Genomic DNA, 21,875 nt, shown 5'->3' on the forward strand with positions numbered 1-21,875 from the left:
CTTGGATACTTTTTTTAAAAAATTCTGTTTCCATCCCTTTTACTATTGTCCTGATGTTCCCATGCGCACGAAAACCCCACGCATCTTTCAAACATGCCACCAAAATCCTAAGGGGCCAACTAGTGCTGAATTACAATGGGAGGGCGATCTTGGGCTCTCATGCTCTTCTTTCAATTATATAACCCAGGATTATATTTATCTTTTTGAGTACCCAAACTTGCCGAAGACTATATCATAGTTGGGAGCTTTTACTAGTTAAGTTTTTCAGAAAAAAAAAAAAAGAAAGAAAGAAAGAAAAGAAGAGGGGCGCCTGGGTGACTCAGTCGTTAAGCGTCTGCCTTCGGCTCAGGTCATGATCCCAGGGTCCTGGGATCGAGTCCCACATCGGGCTCCCTGCTCGGCGGGAAGCCTGCTTCTCCCTCTCCCACTCTGCCTGCTTGTGTTCCTGCTCTCGCTCTCTCTCTCTCTGTCAAATAAATAAATAAATAAATAAATAAATAAATAAATAAATAAATAAATAAAATCTTTAAAAAAAAAAAAGAAAGAAAAGAAGAGTCCATCTAGGAAGTAGAAGGATACTCTATAGGAAAGAAGTTCTAGTAAATAAGATATTGGAATAGCTAATGCATCTGACAAAAGGCAAGGCACAGTTGGTAAGCAGGGAGCCCAGGAGGGTCATGCAGAGTGCTTTAAGCCTTGTTAAGTGTTATTGAGAGAGTAACAAAATTCTCCTTCACTTTCCTTAGGTTCACCCTCCTCTCAAGAGCTCCCCACAGAGAAGGACTTCCTCATGCATCTGCACCTCCACACTGGGTGTACAGCCTTATTTAGCATGGCGCCCTCACCCTGAACTACAGGTACGTACACACCTGTGTCCCCTGCGCTTCTATAGGCTGCGTGGGGCTGGAATCATGTCCGTTATCACCGAAGACCTCACAGTGCTAGTCTCCTACTCCCCACAGTGCCTTGTACGAGAACCTAAGCCCAGTGGTATTCAATAAACACTGGATAAGGATGATAACATGAACAGCCATCCAGCCCAACTCCACTAAGCTGTCAGACCAGTTTAGGATATTGGCATGAAAACTCTTTTTTCTCTTGGCCCAGACATTTACTCTTAAGGTCTGCCTCCTTCTTAAGAGACTCCAGGAAATAGGGTTAGTTTTAAGTTCTAGAAACTCTAATCATTCCTGTTTTCTCTGAGCTAAGCGCTTAAAGGAAGACTGCAGATACCTCATGAATATTAATGAGCATCTGCGGTCACATGAATATTAACAACACCCTGTGGCTTTCGGGAACAGCAGCCCAGCTAGAAGGCCTAATATTAATCTTGGCTAGGCCCAAAACGTGGGAAGAGCATATGCCCATAGGTCTCCATGGGGAGTAAAGAGTGCACGGCAGAGCCTAGTTTGGGGGTTGGCCCCTAGGCAAACACTGGGCACAGAGGCAGTTAAGAAAGGACTAAACATTGTGCCCCACGTCCCTGGCACCGAGGGCTCTGTTAGCTGCTACCCGGGCAGAAACCCCCAATCCTCAAGCTTCACAGAAGTAAGGATGCAAAAACGTCCCGTGCAATGCAGGGAGGATCTGGTGGGGATCCACGGGTACAATAGCTACTCCAGAGGGGTACAGGCAAGGTTCAAAGTCAGTTCTCATCAGACAAAAACCAGAATAAAATAATAAGGCTCAATCAGACGACAAAATACACCAGTAGCAGATCACATGGTAACCGTAAGGGAAGAACCACAGACCGTGGTGTTTCCTGCTCCACACCTCCCATGAGACGTCAGTGGACACAGAGGCTGATGACTCGGGTTTAAGAAGGAAGGTGTTCTAGGGTTGAAGCCGCAAGAGAGGGGAGGGATCGGGTTCTTCCAGCACCTCCAGATTCTGAACCCAGGAGACACCAGGGAGAATGATGACCGCTCTTAAAGTCAATAAATAAAAAGTACCATGAACCAGAGTCAACTAAAGAAACCCACGCACCCCTGGTCCTGGGTCTCAAGTCAACACCTCCTATGGCACACGACAACGTTATTAAAAGGAAAAGCAAGTTGGGGCGCCTGGGTGGCTCAGTTGGTTAAGCGACTGCCTTCAGCTCAGGTCATGATCCTGGAGTCCCAGGATCGAGTCCCGCATCGGGCTCCCTGCTCGGCAGGGAGTCTGCTTCTCCCTCTGACCCTCCCCCCTCTCATGTGCTCTCTCTCTCTCATTCTCTCTCTCGCAAATAAATAAATAAAATCTTAAAAAAAAAAAAAAAGGAAAAGCAGGTTGACTGGCCTCACACACTGACTGGAATAATGCTAGTAATAAGACCCCTGCTGTACTCACACACCAGGACAGACGGCTTAAAACTCGAAAAGCGCCTCTTCACGCCTCTGGCCTGATCCTACTCAAAGGCCTTGACCCCTTAGCTCTGTCTGAAAAGCTGCCCCAGCCCCCTTCGCACACACTCCAGAGGAACAGAGAGGCCTGTGGGCCCAGCCCAAGCCGAGGAGGTGAGAGGCCACACCTAGGAAGCGGGTGGGGGCCGCTCACGGGAGCTGTGTTCTGTCACACAATTACCATATTATGTAGCTCTAATAAAAAGAAATACTTGAAGTTTTACTAGTGCCATATAATAAAGTATTTATAGAATCCGGGGGGGTGGGGGTGGGCAGAGGTAGAGACCGAGAGGGAAAAAGGAGGAATCGGAATTGTTAGCAGGAGCCCTGGCGAGGACGACTCCCAGGATTCAACGCACAGGTCGACTTCAAAGCTGGCAGCCGAGAACGTCAGGCCCGCTCTCGCCAACCGAGACCAAGGTGGCCTGCTGTTCACCCCCTCTCCCTAACAGTCTGTCTCTGCCTTCTCACCGGTTAACAGAGAAAGAGACGAGGAACTAGGGGGAGGAGAAGGGAGGACAGGACAGCAGAAGTGTGTGCTGGGGACCAGAGGAAAGGGGACACAGCTGAAGGAATGAATGGAATGTTCCATCCTGAGGCCACACTCCCAGGTCTTGCCATCCTCCATACCTGACAGTGTTGAAATTTGCCAAAACAGGGGTTTGCATCACTGCACGGGCCCCTGCTGCACACCTTGCATCCCCCTTCCAGCCATGCCCTCCACTCGCCACCAGCACGAGGGCCGCGCACTCCACACCTCCCATGACCACATGGCACGCACCCGCGGCTTCTCCCACACCTCCCCTCTGCACGCATGGGCCCTATGGCCACTGTGTCTCTCTCTCTCTCACACACACATACACCCCACGCTCACCACCACACGCTCCTCCCCAAGCGTGCTCACTGGCTGCCCGGACTTCCCCGGCATCTTCCCAACCTGAGACACATCCTAGATAAAAAACATTTTCTGAGTCTATAACCCTCTTCAACATTTCAAAATTTTCTATTACCCAGAAAATCTCCCCAAAGAGGGAGAGCAGTGAGGGCTGTGGCATTATTACAGAGGAGACTATAAACAGAACAAATATAGAGCTGCTTTATTACAAGGCAGTGTGGGGCTGGTGGCTGGCTGATTACAGGGACACTCCCCAGAGCTCTCTGCAGTCCCAGACCTCAACAAAGGCCAGACTAGAGCTGCTTTCAACTGAGGGGCAATTGGATCCAGGGGCCCCCTTGAATCCCTTCAATTCCAGTCCAGGATATGATACCTGCCTTGGTTAAAGATAAGAAGGAAAGCAAACACAATCTAAGAACAACCACGCTTGGCAAAGAGCCACCCGACTATCTTCTCAAAGGGAAATACAATTAGTAGTATGGTTGGGGTTTCTTGAAATCAGTAGAGAGCAAACTTCAGAGTTTAAAAAAAAAAAAAAACAACTATAGACATCAAGAACAAATTGACAGATTAAAACCCAGGTACGGGGGCGCCTGGGTGGCTCAGTCATTAAGCGTCTGCCTTCGGCTCAGGTCATGATCCCAGGGTCCCAGGATCGAGCCCCACATCGGGCTCCCTGCTTGGCGGGAAGCCTACTTCTCCCTCTCCCACTCCCCCTGCTTGTGTTCCCTCTCTCGCTGTGTCTCTCTCTGTCAAATAAATAAATAAAATCTTAAAAAAAAAAAAAATAAAACCCAGGTATGGTTGGGGTTTCTTGAAATCAGTAGAGATCAAACTTCAGAGTTACAAAAAAAAACCCAACTACAGAAATCAAGAACAAATTGACAGATCAAAACCCAGGCATGTCAGGGACAGTGCGGAGCGAGAAAGACTGGGCTAGAAGGCAGACAGGGAAGCAGCATAGCCTGAGCGGCGAAAGCAACTGTATTACGCCTAAAATCATAGAAGAGTGGGAAATCCACAAGTCTTCTCTTCTGGGCTCTGGGCACACGGCGTCCCTTCCTGGGTGACTCACTGTGGGATCACCTTCACCCCCTGCTTCATGTGGTAAGGGCCTCTTTATAAGGAGACACACCGCGAGCCTTCTCCTCCTCCATCCCTACAAGCCAGGGGAGTTGCGTCACTGACCTCCACACACACTCACTCCCTCCTCTTTCCAGCCGGCCACCACACAAGGGATCTTGTCTTGTGGTCCCTGTGATCCTTTCATCTGGGCTCCAAACCCACTGTCACCTTGGCCCTGAATCACTCCCCAGGAGACACTAGGAAAACATTGCTGGACAAAGAGCGTCTGGGTCCCCTTATGGCTAGAATGTACTGATCCCTGCTGGTGAGAGAACCCAGGCCATGCTCTTCCCTGCCCCAAGGCCAGGGCGCAGGAGTAATTTTGAACCTGGCCTTGTGGCCAGCTCTGCCTACAGACTAGGTTTCCGCTGATCTGGGCGATACCCATTCTTTCCAGCCCCCAAGAGCTGAAGAATAGAAAGGGCTGAGAGGCAGCCTTGAAGGTTCTAGCTCATCCACCTTACTTGCTCAGTGGCTGAGAAACTGCTAGAGTTGGAAGAGGGTCAGCAAGTTTCCCAGGTCCCCCAGTTCTGTCCTCACCCCACTTGGCTGTCCTGTTCTCAGGGCAGCCCCCAGGGAAAACATTTTGGCAGCTAAAAATGTCAGTGTTTCTCAGATCCTTCTCCAAGACTGAGGATTCCCCTCCAACTGTGTCTCAGAGACATTTCCATGTCTCACGGTCCTGACACTTTTCCTTGACCTTCTATGTGATGGGTAATCCAGTTTGGTGCTTGGCCATTTTTCTACAATTTCAGACCTGTGTTTCAGTGGGCAGATTTAGGAATAGTTACAGGAATGCTTTTTCCTTTCTGAATAGCCTCCCTTCTCAAATATATTTCATTAGAACAGAACCTCTGCAACAGGGGGAGATAGTAGGGAAAAAAGCTCTGTACTAGAAAGTCGAAGGATGAGGTTCTGGTTTCAACTGCAATTACTTGTGGGACACAGTGCTACTTAATTTCTCTGAACTAAGCCATCATACCTCTTCATCCTGAAGCGGCCCTAATGGAGTTAAAAAAAAAAAAGTCGATTTATTTCTTCTTTTTATCTGAGTAGGTGATTGATATATTTGTGTTGAATTTTATTCAATGAAACCTGCTCACTGCACCTGCTAGTTAAAAGAGAATCAAATTAAATAATAAAGGCAAAATGTCTCTGCAGAATATATAACACCACAAAATGTACTGAGCACCTACAATGGACCAGACAAGTTAAATAAAACCGATAATATCCCTGCCCTTGGGGAACCTACCACTGGGGAAGGCGGGGGTGGGCAGGGATCCAGATAAACAGCAATTACAACGCAGTGTGACAGGGCCTATATGATACAGCCAATCAAGTGGCACACAAGAAAGGCGACTAAATTGAACTCAGAGGGCCAGGGAAAATTCCCCAGAGGAAGTGACATCCCCGCTGAAATCCAGACAAGGAGCAGGAGTTATCCAGGTGAAAAGGTCTGCTGGTGGTGGCAGGGACTTCCCAGAGGGAACACTGTGTGCCAAGGACTAGAGATAAGACAGAGAATAATGGGCTCTGGGAACAGAGCAGTGCTCTGTGCCTCGAGTGTAGATTCGGGACGGAGGGTAGAAGTGTGGATGGGGAGTGAGTGTGGCCTAGCAGAAGAGTGGGAGATGAAGTGGGGGGGGGGTAAATAGAGACCAGATCATAAAGGGCCTTAATGATTTTATTAAAGAGTTTGGACTTTATCCTAAGGTCAAGAGGGAGCCACCAATGAGTTTTAAGCAGGGACATGTGACCAGATTTAATCAGAGCTTCCACCTGGCTTCTTTTCCTGATTGCAGATCCCTGGGGTGAGTGGGGTGTTAAAAAGAGAAAAAGCACAGAGGTGAGTCTGGGCTTACTTCTTCCTTCTGTCCTTTAGCAAGGGTGGAACCTAGCAGGTTCCCAGTCCCTCCCTCCCGGAACTCTCCAGTCCTTTAAATTCCTGGCTTACTTTCCAAATAGTCTTCCCTCTCAGTGCCCTATTGCTCTCTCTCTCTCTGGCAAAGACAAACCTTTCACTGCATGGCCAATCCTCTCCACCCCGCTGTCCTCTGGACCTGGGCTGTGAGCCCCCACTCTCCAACTAGGCCTACCAATAACCCACAGTTCTAATCCAAGGCCCAGCTCTTATCTCTTACTTGAATTCCACCAACTCTGCCAATATTTACTTTTCTTCTCAATCCTAGATCTCTCAACCTCTGGAAACAATTTGGTGGCCTCTTAACAGAAGACTAAGATAATGCTGACCAAACACATGATTGATCTGTATAAGAAAGACCTCATATCTAGATGAAAATGACAGACTGGTAAACGAACCCTATGAAAAACATCCCCTCCTTTTCTTTCTTTACCTTGGTAAGCCATCTAGAGCCACAGTTGAAGACTTAGAATCACTACCCTGCAGGAAAATCATCAAGGCCATTAATTTCACCTCTTGGCTTTACCATTTGGCATGAGAATCACCGAACCCTGGCACCAGGAAAGAAACCTTTAATCAGCCAGTTCAAACTTCCACCTCAGTACCAGAGCTCTTTGGCACAACTTGGCAATTGAGATCAGATTATTTCTTACTGCCTGAAATTTACTTAAGAATTCCTTTTTCTGGGGGCGCCTGGGTGGCTCCGTCGGTTGGGCGTTTGACTCTCGGTTTCGGCTCAGGTTGTGATCGCACAGTTGTGGGATGGAGCCCCCCGCTGTACTCCACACTCAGCATGCAGTCTGCTTGAGATTCTCTCTCCCTCTGCCTCTGCCCTTCTTCCTGCTCACGCACATGTGCTCGCTCTCTCTTACTCAAAATAAATAAATAAAATCTTTTTTTAAAAATTCCTTTTTCTATTCAACCCCCCACTGAACAGGTTAAGGGTAGGACCTCTATGTCCAATAGGAAATAGCTCAAACTCACTAGGTCTTACAGTTCTAGAACAATGCTATTCAAAGTGTGATCAGCAAACGTGCTGGTGCATGAACCCTCTGCAACTAGCCCATGATGACGGAAGTATGGAGATTGAGTATAATAAGCATGTAAAAACTTTCATAGCAATCTGACATTGCCATAACATCCAAACACTTGGTCAAGAGGACTCCTCTCAATGAACAGGGTACAAAATGGTTTGCGTATCACATGGGGCACATGCTGCATATCAGTCATGCACAGTAAGAACATGTACCAGATTACTCTGAAAAGCACTGTTCTAGAAGGTTCCATGGGAAGAGCAGAGGGTAGGTCTGGGGACAGGAGGGCTACCTCTTCCTTTTCCCCCCCCTTTCTGGGTACAATAGGGAGTGAATCTGCTGCCTCGGAGGAGGAACAGGAAGCTGCTCCCACTAAGCCACTGGCCGCATGGGGTGAAGAGGAGGGCAGGAGTTGGTGGCCAGGTTATCAGGCAATAACAAACTCAGCATCCAAGCACGCGACTTCCAGCAATGCAAGGAGTTTCCTTTGTTTTGGGAAAACAAGAACTGCAAGAAGCCTCTCCTTGACACGTTCTTGCCTGGCTTTGGGAGGAGCCCAACCGCCCCTGACACACAAACAGGACAGTCCTGGCCAGCGACAGACAAGCCAGTACCCTGACCACAAGCCCTGTTTGCTTTTCCTTTTCCACCACTTCCTCAGTTGGAGGGCCACTGTGGGGCCATAGGGAACTGCCAGCCTAGGTCACCATTCAAGAACTTCACCCCCAATGACCCAATACCTACTCCATGCAACACTTCTGATGCCCTCTCTACAGCTTACTTTCTCTCCCCTGTGTGGTACTTTGGGCCTGAGACCACGGGCTCCTGGCCCCTTCCGCAGTTACAGATAAAGCAAAGAAGCCTCAGAGCACCATTATGACAAAAGCCATGGTATGCTCTAGCGAACTACGCTATTTTAACTCTAAAACTGAGAAGATCGGCGTCAAGTATCCCCAAAGAACAATACTTGAGGTTTCCACAGACTATCCTAAACAAGTATTTTTATGTTACTTGAACAGAGTTGATTATATTAGATCCTCAGCTTCAAGAACCCAGTTATCACCAAGACCAAGATATATAAAACACAACGTATCTCTTTATGATGCATGATGTTGTCAAAACTGAAATTCTAAGTAGCTAGCAAGGGAGCTTCGGACCAAAGAGGAAAAAAATCCAACAACACTTGGGAGCCTTGCTCTTGGGGTTTTATAAACAGAGTAAGGGTGTCAAGCTCTCAGATTCACATGGAAGGGCCTTCTAAGACCAGCGACTTCAGGATAGTTTCTCCGAGCGCTCTGAGAAGCAGGGCTAGCAAGTTCCACTTATGACTTTAAATCATAATCTAAAATCAAGAGCCTCGGGGACCAGAAACCTTTCTCCCTTTCTGGTTAATCAAGGGACGTTACTCTTTACCCTGATGGCCTGAGAGCCCAAGTTTCTATGAAGACTCATTTGTCCAGGAAGGGGAGGGGTGTGGGGGCGGGACTCCCCCCACTCCAGCCCCCTTCATGCCAAAGAAGGAGGAAACAGAATAAGCAAAATAAAATTCATAAAGCGAGGCAGTAATTATGGTGTGGTCAACAAGAGGCTGTCCTCAGGCCCATCATTATGTGGCTAAATTTAACGCCCTGAGCGGCCAGGGGAGCCGTGCGCCCCGGGCACCATGTGTCCACACAGACGCCGGTTCTGCCACCTTCACCCGCTCGACAGCCGCCAGGGCTGCCAGAAAGCAGGTCACAATTTTTTTTATAGTCTGTTTACCAAGATGCTGTTTTTACTGCCAAGGTTTCTCTCATTTTATCTCTTTTTCCCTTTTCCCCAAACAGACTGGCCTGTATTTTCTGTCCTGGTTTTTTTTTTTTTTTTCTTTCTCCCTCTCTCAGTACTATTTTCAGAACTCTAATTTTATATGGTATGTCCCTTTTTTTTTTTTTTTTTTGGTAAATATTTGCCATGACTAAGCCAGGCACATCCAGTTTAAAAGGCTCCGTCCCACAAAACATCGGGTCTTTAATGATATGCATCTCATTAGCTTGCCCCATGAAAGGGGGTATAGAAAAAAAAAAACGCGACTTACAGACTCTCTCACTTTTTATATCTAGAGAGACCTATATTTATATACGAGGACACGCTGAAAACTGACATTCTGAGCCCCGATACGAGGCTGGTACAATGGTCGCTTGATTCAGGCTTTGAGGCCTGAGAGAGAAGCAGTTTCAGGAGAGATGGGTTACTGGTCTGAATGTCACCGCTGGTTGATCCAGGTGGGTCTGACCAGGTCAGTGAAGCTAGAACCGATCCTTGGACTGTGAGCAATGAGGGCTCTCTAGCCCCGGGAAGCAAAACTCTGGGAAGTCTTCTGACCCTAAATTTCCTAAAATGGGTGTGAGAAAACAAAGAGCGTAAAAGAGCCAATCTGTCCCTCCTCTGCTGGTGGAGGGAGTCAAAGAATGGGAAACTCTAAATTACAAGAGTGCTGAGAGAGACCCCTTCCAGGTCAGAACTTCCACACCTCCACTCACCACCCAAAGGGCTTCTCCAGCTGGGCAAAGCTCCAACACTGATGGCAAGTTTTCTTAGGATACGTGTTAGGTTCGACGAAAGGGGCTGCAGGGTTGGGCCCACCGAGGGCACTGAACAAAAGCCAGAGGCTCCAGTAAGCACTACCCAGGTACTTACCTGGCCACTTCAAAACCCAGCTTGGTCCTCTAAGGTGGTTGGACGAGCCCCCACTATCCGGTGTTTGCAGGAAGAGATGTCGGGGGCATTATACAGACAGACAGATGCGGATTGAGAGACCCCCAAGTAGCTGTTCAAGCAGCATCTCAGGGGAAGTCTGTACTTTGTAAGGGTCACCAAAGGTCCAGAGTCCCCAGCAGGGTTTCTATTAGTTCATTTAGGGATAATCAGACTCCAGAGAGCTGACAAATGCAAACTAAAATCACCCAGGACACCGCTTTAGAAATTAAAATGCCAGTGTTATTAGGTTATAAGGTGGGGGTTCTATCATATCAGTGACCAAACTATCTTCAGCTGATTTTTCCTGAGGAGCCAAATAAACACTGAGTGCTATTTATTAAATGCGGGGAAAAAAAGGCAAGAGAAAGTAGCAAGTGACTTTATGGGAGAGTTCCTGTACACTGTGGAAAAACACTAGACATTCATCCCTGTTACTATATCATTGTTTTGGCACTCTGCTAGATACATTGATAAACTGTTACTCTTTAGTTTTTGGGTTTTGGTTTTTAAGTCTATACAACTCTGCCCCTCTGCTAGTACATCTCCTCCTCAGACCTCATGAATTAATTATGTAACAGTTTTTCTCGGATCGCTTCCAAGAGCCTAGAGGTGTGCAAGACCAAGGGTTGGAAGAAAGGGATGTGGAGGAAGAGAGGAGGCCGTACGTGGGGCAGAGCTCTCCAGCCACGGACCACTTTGCCATCTCTCACCTAAGTGAGGTCTCCGTAATGCTCACAAACAGGTCTCAGTCTTGCCTACCGCCCACCTGAAGTTCCAAGTATGGCTGTGTAGCTTGGGCGAGTCAATGGGATATGACGGAGTCATACTGGACCAGAAGTTCAGAGCCCTGGGTCCTGGTGCCAAGATCTACCACTGTTGGTCTACATGAGAGTTCTTTCATCTTTGCCAGCCCTAATTTCCTCAAAAGTCAAACGAAGAGGTTTGATATATTCTTAGATTGATAAAGTCCCTTCCAGCGCCCCAAATTCCATGGCTCTAATCTTCTCTATGTATATATATCTGAGACGCCATGATTTCCTTCATTAAGGGCCTCACCTAGGCCCTGGTGGAGACTTGTAACCTAGCCTCATAAGCACTATACTTACAAACAGTAGGGTAGGTCACTTCCACAGATAGCTAATCTCATCCCATTTCCTATTGAGTCTTATTTACCTCGATATCAGAGCTTACCCCAAATTGGGAGGGGAGGGGGGAGAACACTCTACTTGAGATGTGTCCCTCCTTTGGTAGACACTAAATTCGGCAACTTCCCTCTGCTCTTCCCCCAGCTGCTGGGCCTGCAGAAAACTGAATCCTGAGACAATCATCAACTATTCCTTCTTTAGACCAAAGGGTATTGTCATCTTGTCTCAAAGCTCCCCACCTCCCCCATTCCTAGCTTCACTCATACCAAACTAGAAGGGGTTCTGTGGAGTAAAAGATTCTAAGAGGACAATGTACGGCCTCAGAGCTGCTCAGGCTTCCAGCGTAAGAGTAACAGAAGGCAAGGAGCTCTTGAAGGATTCCCTCAAACCACCACACGTAGGGAGGGCCTCTCAGATTGTGTAACTGAATAAAATACCTAGTTCGGCAGCCGCTCACCACACAAAATCGCTCCGCACTCTTAGCTCAAGATTCACCTCTTCCAGAAATACCTCGTCCAAACTAGCCTCCTACAAAACCCAGAGCCCATCCAAATCAATCTATTTCTTCTCCCTCTGTGGTAACATATATTTTGTGTATTTAGAATATCCTTTGTATATATGTAAATTTCAGTGGTCTAATCTCCCTCAAAAGTCCATCTTCCCAGGGCAGAAACCATGTTTTCACTTTTCAGCATGATTCCACAATGTTTAGTATTTTCCGTGGTGCTTAAAATGTCCCATCCACATAGAATTTAAACTTCTAAGTATGAAAACAAATAGACTAAGGATCTCCCGTACAGAATGAAAAAAATAAAATGCTTCCTGAGACTTTCTGGCAATTTTTCCCTTGACGATTGCCTTATGGGAGATAGTAAGGATGCCCATGGGTCCTGATGTCTTGTTCTGCACACACCGGACAGCTAAGCTGCTAACCTATGGGACTCAGCCTCTCACTTTTCAATGTGGCTCACTATCCAAAAGAAATATCACCCATAAGTGAAGGCCATAATAAGAGAACACTTCAGGGATAAGGCTAAAGTTATGAAGCCAACACATCAGGAAAACTTAAAGGTAAGTCATTTGATACTTTTGTTTTCCCTCTTTGTTTCTATAACCAGAGACAACATTTATTAGTGTGAGAGAATCTTCCAAGCCGAGACCTTTAAGGTACAACCACTGGTTACTCTGTGCCTACCTACAGGGCACTGCAGTGATAAGTGACACAGGAAAGACACAAAGGGACATGGGAGCTCAGAAGAGGGAAAGAGCACAGCTGATACTTTTACTTCTGTCGGTTTCACTACTTTGGTCATTAACAGAAAAGTCACGGACAGAACCATCTGATTCTCTGTTTAAGTACGTAGAATTAAATGCCCTTGGGAAGGACTTTAAAATTCTTTTTTTTTTTTTTAAAGATTCTATTTATTTATTTGAGAGAGAAAGAATGAGAGAGAGCACATGAGAGGGGGGAGGGTCAGAGGGAGAAGCAGACTCCCCGCCGAGCAGGGAGCCCGACGCGGGACTCGATCAGGGACTCCAGGATCATGACCTGAGCCGAAGGCAGTCGCTTAACCAACTGAGCCACCCAGGCGCCCAGGACTTTAAAATTCTTAAAGGAAAAGGCTATGTCTTCTGGGGAAAGAGGATGGAAATAGGTGGAAATCAAGTCACCTGCTTCAAAACATAGCCCGTGCCTTCATGCCATCTGCAAATCTCAGGAAGGACTAATTCTCCCACTGTGCTCAACTCTGCAGCTCCTTGCTTTCACATGGTCGTCCCCCCTTCACCAGCTTAAGTCTGTTCCTTTCCAGTGGCTCCTCCTTTGCTTTCAAACACAGTGTGTCTTTCCAACTTGAGAAGAGGTTTTGCTTAAGCCACTGCTAGCTCCGCAGCTCGCTCTCACTTCCTTTTCATTGTGAAACTTCTCTGGGCGAGAGTTCTATACTCATGGTCTTCATTGCCTTATCAATCGATCCTCCTCCAGCGGCCTTCAATCTGCGGATACTGCCCAAGATCACAAATTGCTATGGTCTTTCTTCGGGCCGGCAGGCACCCATCCTCTTTGGTCTCTCTCCCACATGTGGCGCTGTGGATCGCCCTCCGGGGTGACAGGAAGAGCACCGGATTTCAGTAAAGACAAATATGGGCAAATCGGGTGAGCTGACCTGAAACAAACTACTTAGCCTTTGAGCGTCTGCTTCTTTATCTTTAAAATGAGAACAGTATCACCAAACTCATAGGTATGCTGTAAGGATTAGAAGTTATAAGTTAGATAAAGCACCTGGCTACTGTGTCTGGCACATGCACAGATGCACTTGACAACTGTCTGTTCCCTTTTCCTGGCTAATTTCTACTCTGTTCAGATTCTTCTATCTACTCGCACTTCCTTCACAGGCTCCTACTACTCCTTCCAATGATGATTGTTCCCCAAATCTCAACCATTGGACTTTTGTTCTTTTTCCTGTGCTCTTCCCAGAAAAAAAAAAAAAAGCAGCATCCATTCTCATGACTTCAAATATCTCTCCTCTGCAGCAGAGTCCCAGATCTCTCTATTTCTACAGATTTTCTCAACCAGGCTTCAACGCTCCTTCGTCAATGTTTCCCTGAGCATTCCCACTTGTAGGTCCTACAGTCAATTTAAATCCAACATGTATGGGAAAAAGACTTTCATCTTATATTTTTAAACTAACTCTGATTATATAGAAGCCATCATTTTTTTTTATAGACTAAAGCACTGTTTAATGGTCATAATGTAATGAATGGACTTTTATGAAACCCTTCCTCTACCAGGGAAAGAGGAGAGAGACTCAGCTATGTGAGTCACCACAAAATGCTTCAGAGGTACGAGAAGCTTATAGTTTAGGCCTAAGGAGGCGCGATGTTTGCCAGAAATAAGATCTCAATCATCACTGCCTCACAACTCAATTCTGAACTAAGTGGATTTCTCAGACTGGAAATGAGAATGAAACCAAATGAGAGACTAATAGTGGATTCAGTGGAGCTAAGAAAACAAATAAAAAACAGTTTTCAAGGGCGCCTGGGTGGCTCAGTCGTTAAGCGTCTGCCTTCGGCTCAGGTCATGATACCAGGGTCCTAGGATCGAGCCCCACATAGGGCTCCCTGCTCTGCGGGAAGCCTGCTTTTCCCTCTCCCACTCCCCCTGCTTGTGTTCCCTCTCTCACTGTCTCTCTCTCTCTGTCAAATAAGTAAATAAAATCTTTAAAATAAAAAAAAAACAATTTTCATTTTAGGAGTTGGTAACTTCCTTTCAATGAAGTAAGCTACACAGCCCCCCAGAACAGCATCCGGTAAGCTGTGCTACCCTATCTGGATCTAGATATGGGGGCATGCATGATCCAGTTTTCCACAGACCCCTACAAATCTCTTTTGTCTTATATCCAGCCTGATACACATATTTATGTTGTATGCCTGTCCCCTGTAGGCATCTGAGTTAGTAACACTTGATTCTGAGGCTTTTAGAATATGAGAATTTGGAAACTGATAAAGTCCTTCACTATCAGGACTCCCAGAATCAGAAATCCATCTCTTGGATATGAGTAATTTTATCCCATTTGTATCCTTTTTGTTTGCTCAGATTTTTGATAAACTTTCTTTTCAAAGTATAAGCCCCTATAATGCTTTATAAAAGGAAAATAAGGAAAGAGGCCTTTTAATATTCTGGGGCCGAAAAGAAGAGGTGGTGGCCACTGGTAGCGGGACTCAATGGTGACTACAGGAACCACACTGAGAAAACCCCAAAGAGGAGACAAAATTCCCAAGAAATGTAGCTAAAAAATATATGCAGCCATCCCTTCCTCCTTGGAGATTTTCATTCCAGAGCTCAAATACTGGTGGATTTGTGTTTTAAATAAGGAAAACCGGGGCGCCTGGGTGGCTCAGTTGGTTAAGCGACTGCCTTCGGCTCAGGTCATGATCCTAGAGTCCCTGGATCGAGTCCTGCATCAGGCTCCCTGCTCGGCGGGGAGTCTGCTTCTCCCTCTGACCCTCCCCCCTCTCATGTGCTCTCTGTCTCTCTCATTCTCTCTGTCTCAAATAAATAAATAAAATCTTTTTTAAAAAAAAAAATAAATAAATAAGGAAAACCATTCCTTTGTAGGCCCAAGATTAGATTTAATTGAGCCCCACCCATGATTTTCCTAGTCTGGCAACAGTACCACTATTCTTCAGCTCACATAGGCATACCACTGACAGCCTAATCTTCCCAAAGATCACTTTCATATGTCAGTTCTCCAGCCAAAACGTTCCACGGCTTCCCACTATCTACAACAGTAATTAATAACTGTGAGAAGGAATTAATAACTCCTTCCTAGGAGATGAGCCTCTTTGAGAATCACAGCATGTAATGACAGATGTTCATAACTGGACTGAAAATGGCAAATAAATGGATTCCCAGCAGGAAAAAAGGCTGAAATACATTTACCTTCAGAATCAAGTACTAATCTTCCAGCCCAGCATTTAAGGCCCCCCAAAAACCTAGCCTCGGGTTCTTATCTTGCTAACCTTCTTTTCTGCTAATCCTCACCTACTCATTATGACTTTATATCCTTCGCCCATGTGCTTCCCAGCTAAAATGCCTTCCACCTAGTTCCCTAGCAAAACCCCAAACAAACACGAAAGTCCAGATCAAGTCCTGCCTTTTGCAGGAAGCTTTTTCCAATCACAGCACGACTGTGGCCCCTATATCATTCATTAAGCACAGTGAGCTCTCTGATGATCACATTATCATCCCCTGTATGCACACACACCATGCTGAATCCCAGAAGAATGAATTCACTGCAAGTTTCTCTAGACCAGAGAACGGACACACGCGATGGGAGGACAGTCTCATGCCCCTAGACTTATCCTGCTTTACGATGCCCATGAAGGATACTGAAAAAACATAGTCCTGTGTCTTCCTTTTCATACTGAATACCGGCATATGGTAGCTGGGCAGCCCTTCTAACTGTGGAGGAAGAGCCCAGGGACAGGAAAGACTGAGGAAAGAGGAAACTTATTAACTTGCTTTTGGCTGTATGACTAATGTTCTTTACAGGATTTTGGTAGGCTCTTCTTCTTTTGGTTTTTGGGATATTTCATTTCTTAACTGGGTCTAAAAGGGAGGCTCTGGGGGATCTTGGTAATAAAAGATTCAAGGTTTATAGTTCATCCCGAAGTTGGGACTATCTCCCAGTAAACAGGCGGGTAGGAGAATGGTAATCTGACAGCAATCCTCTCCTTAAGCTGCTCGTCTATTTGTAGGAGGGCTATCTGGGTCTCAGGCTACCAACAGGTGATAAATTCATAGCCTATTCGTAAGATAGGGAAAATAAAGAGGAGTGGGAAGATGCTTTCATCCCTCAACAATGAGCATAAGGAAATAAGGAAATTTTATTGTATGTTGGAAGATGAGTGCTACGGAAAAAATGAAAAGTAGAGCCATGTGCAGAGGGGCAAGGATGTGGCTTACAATTTTAAATAGGATACTCACAGTAAACTCCATTGTGAAGGTGACATTTGAACAAAACCATGTATTGTATTTTTCACACAGCTCCCCTTAAGAGGTGGAGCTTAGTTACCCTCCCCTCAAGTGTGGCCTGGACTTAGTGGTTCACTTCTAACGGAGAGATTACAGCAAGAGAGTGAGGCACTGTCACTCCTGAGATTAGGTTATAAAAAGGCTGCAGCTTCCGTTTCAGTCTTAGGCCATCTCTGGGATCACTTGCTCTCAGGAAGCCAGGACCATGTCATGTGAGCAGCCATATGACAGGGCAATGGCACCTCCTGCCAACAGCCACATGAGAGAGCTTGGAAGTGATTTGTCCAGCCCCTCCCAGCCAACATCTTGACTACAACTTCACGAGAGACCCTGAACCAGAATCACCCTGCTAAGCTGCTTCCAAATTTCTGGCCCTCCACAACTATTTGTTGTTTTAAACCATGACATTTTGGAGTAATGTGTTATAAAGCAGTAGAGAAGTAATCCAGACATAAAGGAAGTGAGGAAGTTGGCCACACAAGTATCTGAAGAAAGAACATTCCAGGCAGAGGAAATAGGCAGCAGAAAGGACTAAAGGCAGGTGGTGCTTAGAGAGCTAGAAAACCAGCAAGTGGCCAGTGTGGGTGCAGTGGAGTAAAGGAAGAAGAAAGTGGTAGATGAGAGCAGAAAGGTAATGAGGTCCAGATCATGTAGGGCTTTGTAGGCCACTGTAAGGCCTTTGGGTTTTACTCTAGAAGTATAATGTGAAGCTAATGATGGACTTTGAGCAGGGAGTATCATGATGTGATCTGTGTTTTAGTAAGATCACTCTATTGGGAATGGGCCAGACGGGGGCATAGGTAGCAGCAGGGATACCAGTAAAGAGGCTATTGCAATGATGCAAGAAAGAGACAACTGTGGCTCAGACCAGACTGGCAGCAGCAAAGGTGAAATTATGGGTGTACGTTGAAGGCAGAGCCGACAGGATTTCCTGATGGACTAGATGTGGGATGTGAGAGAAAGACAGAAGTCAAGGATGACTCCAAGGTTTGTGGCCCTAGCAAGTGAAAGGGTGATATTTCCATCAGCTAAAATGGGAGGAGGTTGTTCAAAAAGCAAATTTGGGGGGTAAGTTAGGAGTTCAGTTTTGGACATGTTGAGTTTGAGATTCTGTTGGACTTCCATGTGGAAATGTTGAGCAGGCAGTCCAGAGTTTGGGGGCAAGGTCTAAGAATAAAGATTAAATTCAGGATTCGTCAACAAGGAGGTAGTTAAAGCCATGGGACTCCATGAGATCACTAAGGTAAAAAAAGATAAGATCACCAAGGACTGAATCCTGGGACACTCCAACTTTAAGAGGTAAGGGAGGGGGCACCTGGCTGGCTCAGTCGGAGGAGCATGTGATTCTTGATCTTCGGGTGTTGGGGTTGTGAGTTCAGTCCTGCACTGGGTATAGAGATTACTTAAATTAAAAAAAAAAAAGGTAAGGGAGAAGAAGAACCAGCAAGAGACTCTCAGAAGGAACAAACAATGAAGTATGAAGAAAAGCAGGACAGTATCGTAGTATGAAGCCATGTTAAGAAAACATTGAGAAGAAGGAATTAACAAGCTTTATAAAGGAAAAACTTAAATGAGAAAAGGTCAGCCAACTCAATTTTCCCTGCCTCCCTATCCTTCCTTTTCATTTCCATATCCACCCTTATGCCAAACGCTATGGCAGAGGTCTGTACCGAGGGCTGTGGGAATAGCAGGAGAGTGTACCTGTGCCTGAAAGAAGAGGACTGAGGAAAGGAAAAACGCTCACGGAAAACTCACGAAAGTGATGATGTCTGTGCACTCGGGAAAGCTGAGTAGAAGTCTGTCGTGAGCACAAGAAGGAAGAGAATACCAGGCAAACTGGTCAAGGGATGTATGGGCATCAAGACTTCAGTGTGGGAGACTGGCAGAGGATCAGGCTGCAGAGGTCAAGAGGACCAAAGCATGAACGACCTTGTGTGCCATGCCCGGAGTTGGAACCACTAAATGACTTCAAGCAATCGGGTTTCTGTTTCTGTTTCAAAGAGATCACTCTGCCGTAATGCAAATTCAACTGGCGGGGAATAAGGACTGACCGGGTGACAAGTTAGGAGCTGCTGGAAGGTCAGACCAGAAAACATGGGGGGTGGGGCACGGCAGAATAGAGAAGAGCAGATTCAAAAGACAGTTGACAAGTTAGGCTCTGAAAGTAAGGACAAAGAGAAAAGTGGGTAAGTCCCAAGTTTCTAGCTTTGAAAGCTGAATGGATACGCGTATGATTCCCCAAGATAAGGCATATAGAAGAGAATTAGATTTGGGGGGAGTAGGTGGTTTATTTTGGACATGGGTAGGGTGTTGCAATGTGGGACATCCAAGTAGAGACGTCAAATATGCAGAAAGAAATGTGGGCCGCGTAATGGAAATACAAAATTAGCCCTTGGTGGTATACTGGTGACAGTTCCAATGGGGGTCTGGAGGAGATGACCCAGAGAGAGAAGGGCAAGGGGATAAGGACACAATCTCGAGTAACACTAACATTTACGGCGCAGGTAAAGAATGGGACGCCAGCCGAGGAAACCAAGCAGAAGCTGTCTGTGAAGGAACTCAACTGGACGGCAATCTCCAGGTTAAAGGACTCCTCCTCCTCCCCGGGCAGCTCTGATGTAACCTCTAGCTTTCTAAGAGCAGCAGGGAATAGCTTCATAACTTGAAGTCTCTGCTCTAGCATCAGGCTGCAACCTGACAGGGAATGAAGACAGTAACTAAAACCAGACAGGGCACAAAGGCCGTGGCTACATTTAGGATGCTGAGTCAAATCAGTGTCAACTATAGTTCTATAACTGTAACTATATGATACAAATTGGTGACGGTATTACACTGAACAGATTGAATCGTACAAGGCCTGCAGCATGCAGCAACGGGAATGATTGCTGTGCTGAATACTCTCCTCTGAAGACAGGGAAGGAGAGAATCTCGCTGTTAAGGCCCCCCTCCTTAAGGAAGCCAACTTCACGCAACTGCTCAGGTTTTGGTGTCAAGGGCTGATTCCTGGCCGGGGGTTGCCAGCTGCAGAGGGCGGGGCTCTATTTTGGGCTGCTTGCTGTCCCTGAGCCTGGCCGCGTCTGGTTTGAGCAGCATGCAGCCCCAGTGACTCACACACCCATGCAAACCGCCTGTGGCTCAGTGGCATGGCCTCGGAATGCCAGCCTCAGGCCAGCTCCCTCCTCACCCCATTACACTGGGATAAATAAATAAAGAGCCCGCCAGCAGCCGCACAGCCTGATGGCAACCAGATGGAGAGGGGGAAGGCATGGACGCAGCCAGGGGAAGGAACTCCCTCCAGTGGACCAGAGTGAGAGAGGGCCATGCCAGCCCCATCCTCCTAAACTTCTCTCACACAGTTCCTGGGCCATGCAGTAATAGTCCCCGATTCCTTGACTCATCTCCCACTATGAATGGTGCCTCCCAGCCCCCAGTCCTAGGAGATGCTCTCTATGGGGAATCTTCCCTCTATGAAGATCATGCCAGAAGCCACTCCGCCCAGTCAACTCGAAGAACACTTCCAGGATGCCCCCTCCAGTCAGGCCACCATCAACTGGCCCCCTTGGGCTCCCTGGAAATGCGAAATCCAAGGCTCTAAGGGGGGGGAGATGAAAAAACAAAAGAAGTAAATATGAAGACGTAACCCCTGTTCAACCCTTAAATATTTTTCCTGGCCTTAGTATCCTAGAAACCTCCCTGTCCTACTGCCCTCCATGCCCTATCTCTGTGGCCTCTCGCCTAGAACCAGGAAAAACAGACCCCAGCACTGACCGCATGGCCCCTCTGACATCAGCCCTGGCCCCCCTGCACCTTTATCCTGGGCTCTCAGTCCCTGGTTTGTTTATCTTCCTATGTTGCTTATTTTGATGGCACATCCTTTCAGCTGTCTTGGGTGACCCCATGACCCTTCTGTGTCCTGTTTGTAGGACCCCAGACAAGCAGAGTAACTGAAAAGGTGCAGTGGCCAAGAAATTCTGTAGTCCCACAACGAAGCAGGTTCTAGCAGCTATGCAGGACAGTCCATGGTCCCAGAGGACGGTGCAGCAATCCCGGAGATCGCAAGAATTCCACACTACCCTAGCCCTTAACCCTCCTCTAATTGGTGTGTATAACCCGTTAGAGCTGCAGAACAAAACAGGGATGATCCCAGACAAGAAACGGAGGAGGGCCCTAAATGTCCACCTATAGCAACATGACCTTAGGCAAGTCACTGATCCTGCCTGAGGCCCAATTTCTTAGTCTATGAAATGGAAAACTACAGCTACCTGTCTCTCAGATCTTTTGCAGATATATAAAATTCTGTAAGTCTCTGTGGTTTGGGTGTGATCCGCCCAGACCTTTGAAGACCAGTATTCCTGAAGTAATTGGTTCCAAAACACCAATACGCCTCCTGGGTTGACACCAGGATTCTATACGCTTTCTCTTCGATTCTGCGGGGTTGCCCGCTGCCCCAAAAGCATGGAAGAGATGAGCCACCAATTTTACAAATGAGAAAACAGAGGCTCTGGGAACACTGATTCATCCAAAGCTGCAAAATAAACCAGAAGAATAACCAAAGACCCCAAATATAGGCATCACAAGCAGCACCGTGTCCACAGGTCACACCACTCCAACTTTTGTGAAACTTCCCCTAGCACAGGTTTATCAACATCTTTGTCGACAAACTTACAGAGAACCTACTACTCCTAGGCACTGTGTTCGGTGCTGGGGACACAGAAATGCATTTGATGCAGTCCTTGTCCTCAAATCTTTCATAGATCAATGGAGGAGAAAGGCATAGTCTTGCAGACCTATAAACAGCAATATCTATCACAAAGTTATAAGCGGTAAAACGGAGGTAGGAACCAAGGTACTGCAGCAGCAGGGAAGAAGGATTATCTTTACAAGGAGAGTCTGGAAAGGCCTCCCAAAGAAGCCAAAGCTGACACTTAAAAGATTAATAGAAGTTTACGAGGTAGATAGGGCCAGGGCATTGGGCGTTATAGATAAAGTGAACAATGTGTGGCAGGAGATAAAGGCTAGAGGAAGGCAATTCAAAGTCATTCTCTGTGACTTGGAGCATAAAGTTCATAATGAAAAATGTCAAGAAACCAAGCTAG

General features: G+C 46.7%; 1 protein-coding gene across 11 annotated transcripts in view; it reads right to left on the minus strand.

Moving 5' to 3' along the window:
* LOC123838312 (non-homologous end-joining factor 1) overlaps positions 1-21,875 on the minus strand; it is a 94,000-nt gene that overhangs the window by 48,722 nt on the left and 23,403 nt on the right. The window contains exon 14 of one of the 11 annotated variants that reach the window (XM_064587069.1): positions 12,692-13,488. The exons of the other annotated variants lie outside the window; for them this stretch is intronic. Within the exon in view, the coding sequence (XP_064443139.1) occupies positions 13,423-13,488 (66 nt within the window). The 3' untranslated portion in view covers positions 12,692-13,422. Of the gene's footprint in view, positions 1-12,691; positions 13,489-21,875 lie in introns of those variants that run through there. 11 annotated transcript variants of the gene reach the window in all.

Source organism: Mirounga angustirostris, unplaced genomic scaffold, assembly GCF_029215605.1.
Source record: "Mirounga angustirostris isolate CCGP_5_RB_7025 unplaced genomic scaffold, mMirAng1.0.hap1 SCAF_3, whole genome shotgun sequence".
NCBI classification, from domain to species: Eukaryota; Metazoa; Chordata; class Mammalia; order Carnivora; family Phocidae; genus Mirounga; species Mirounga angustirostris.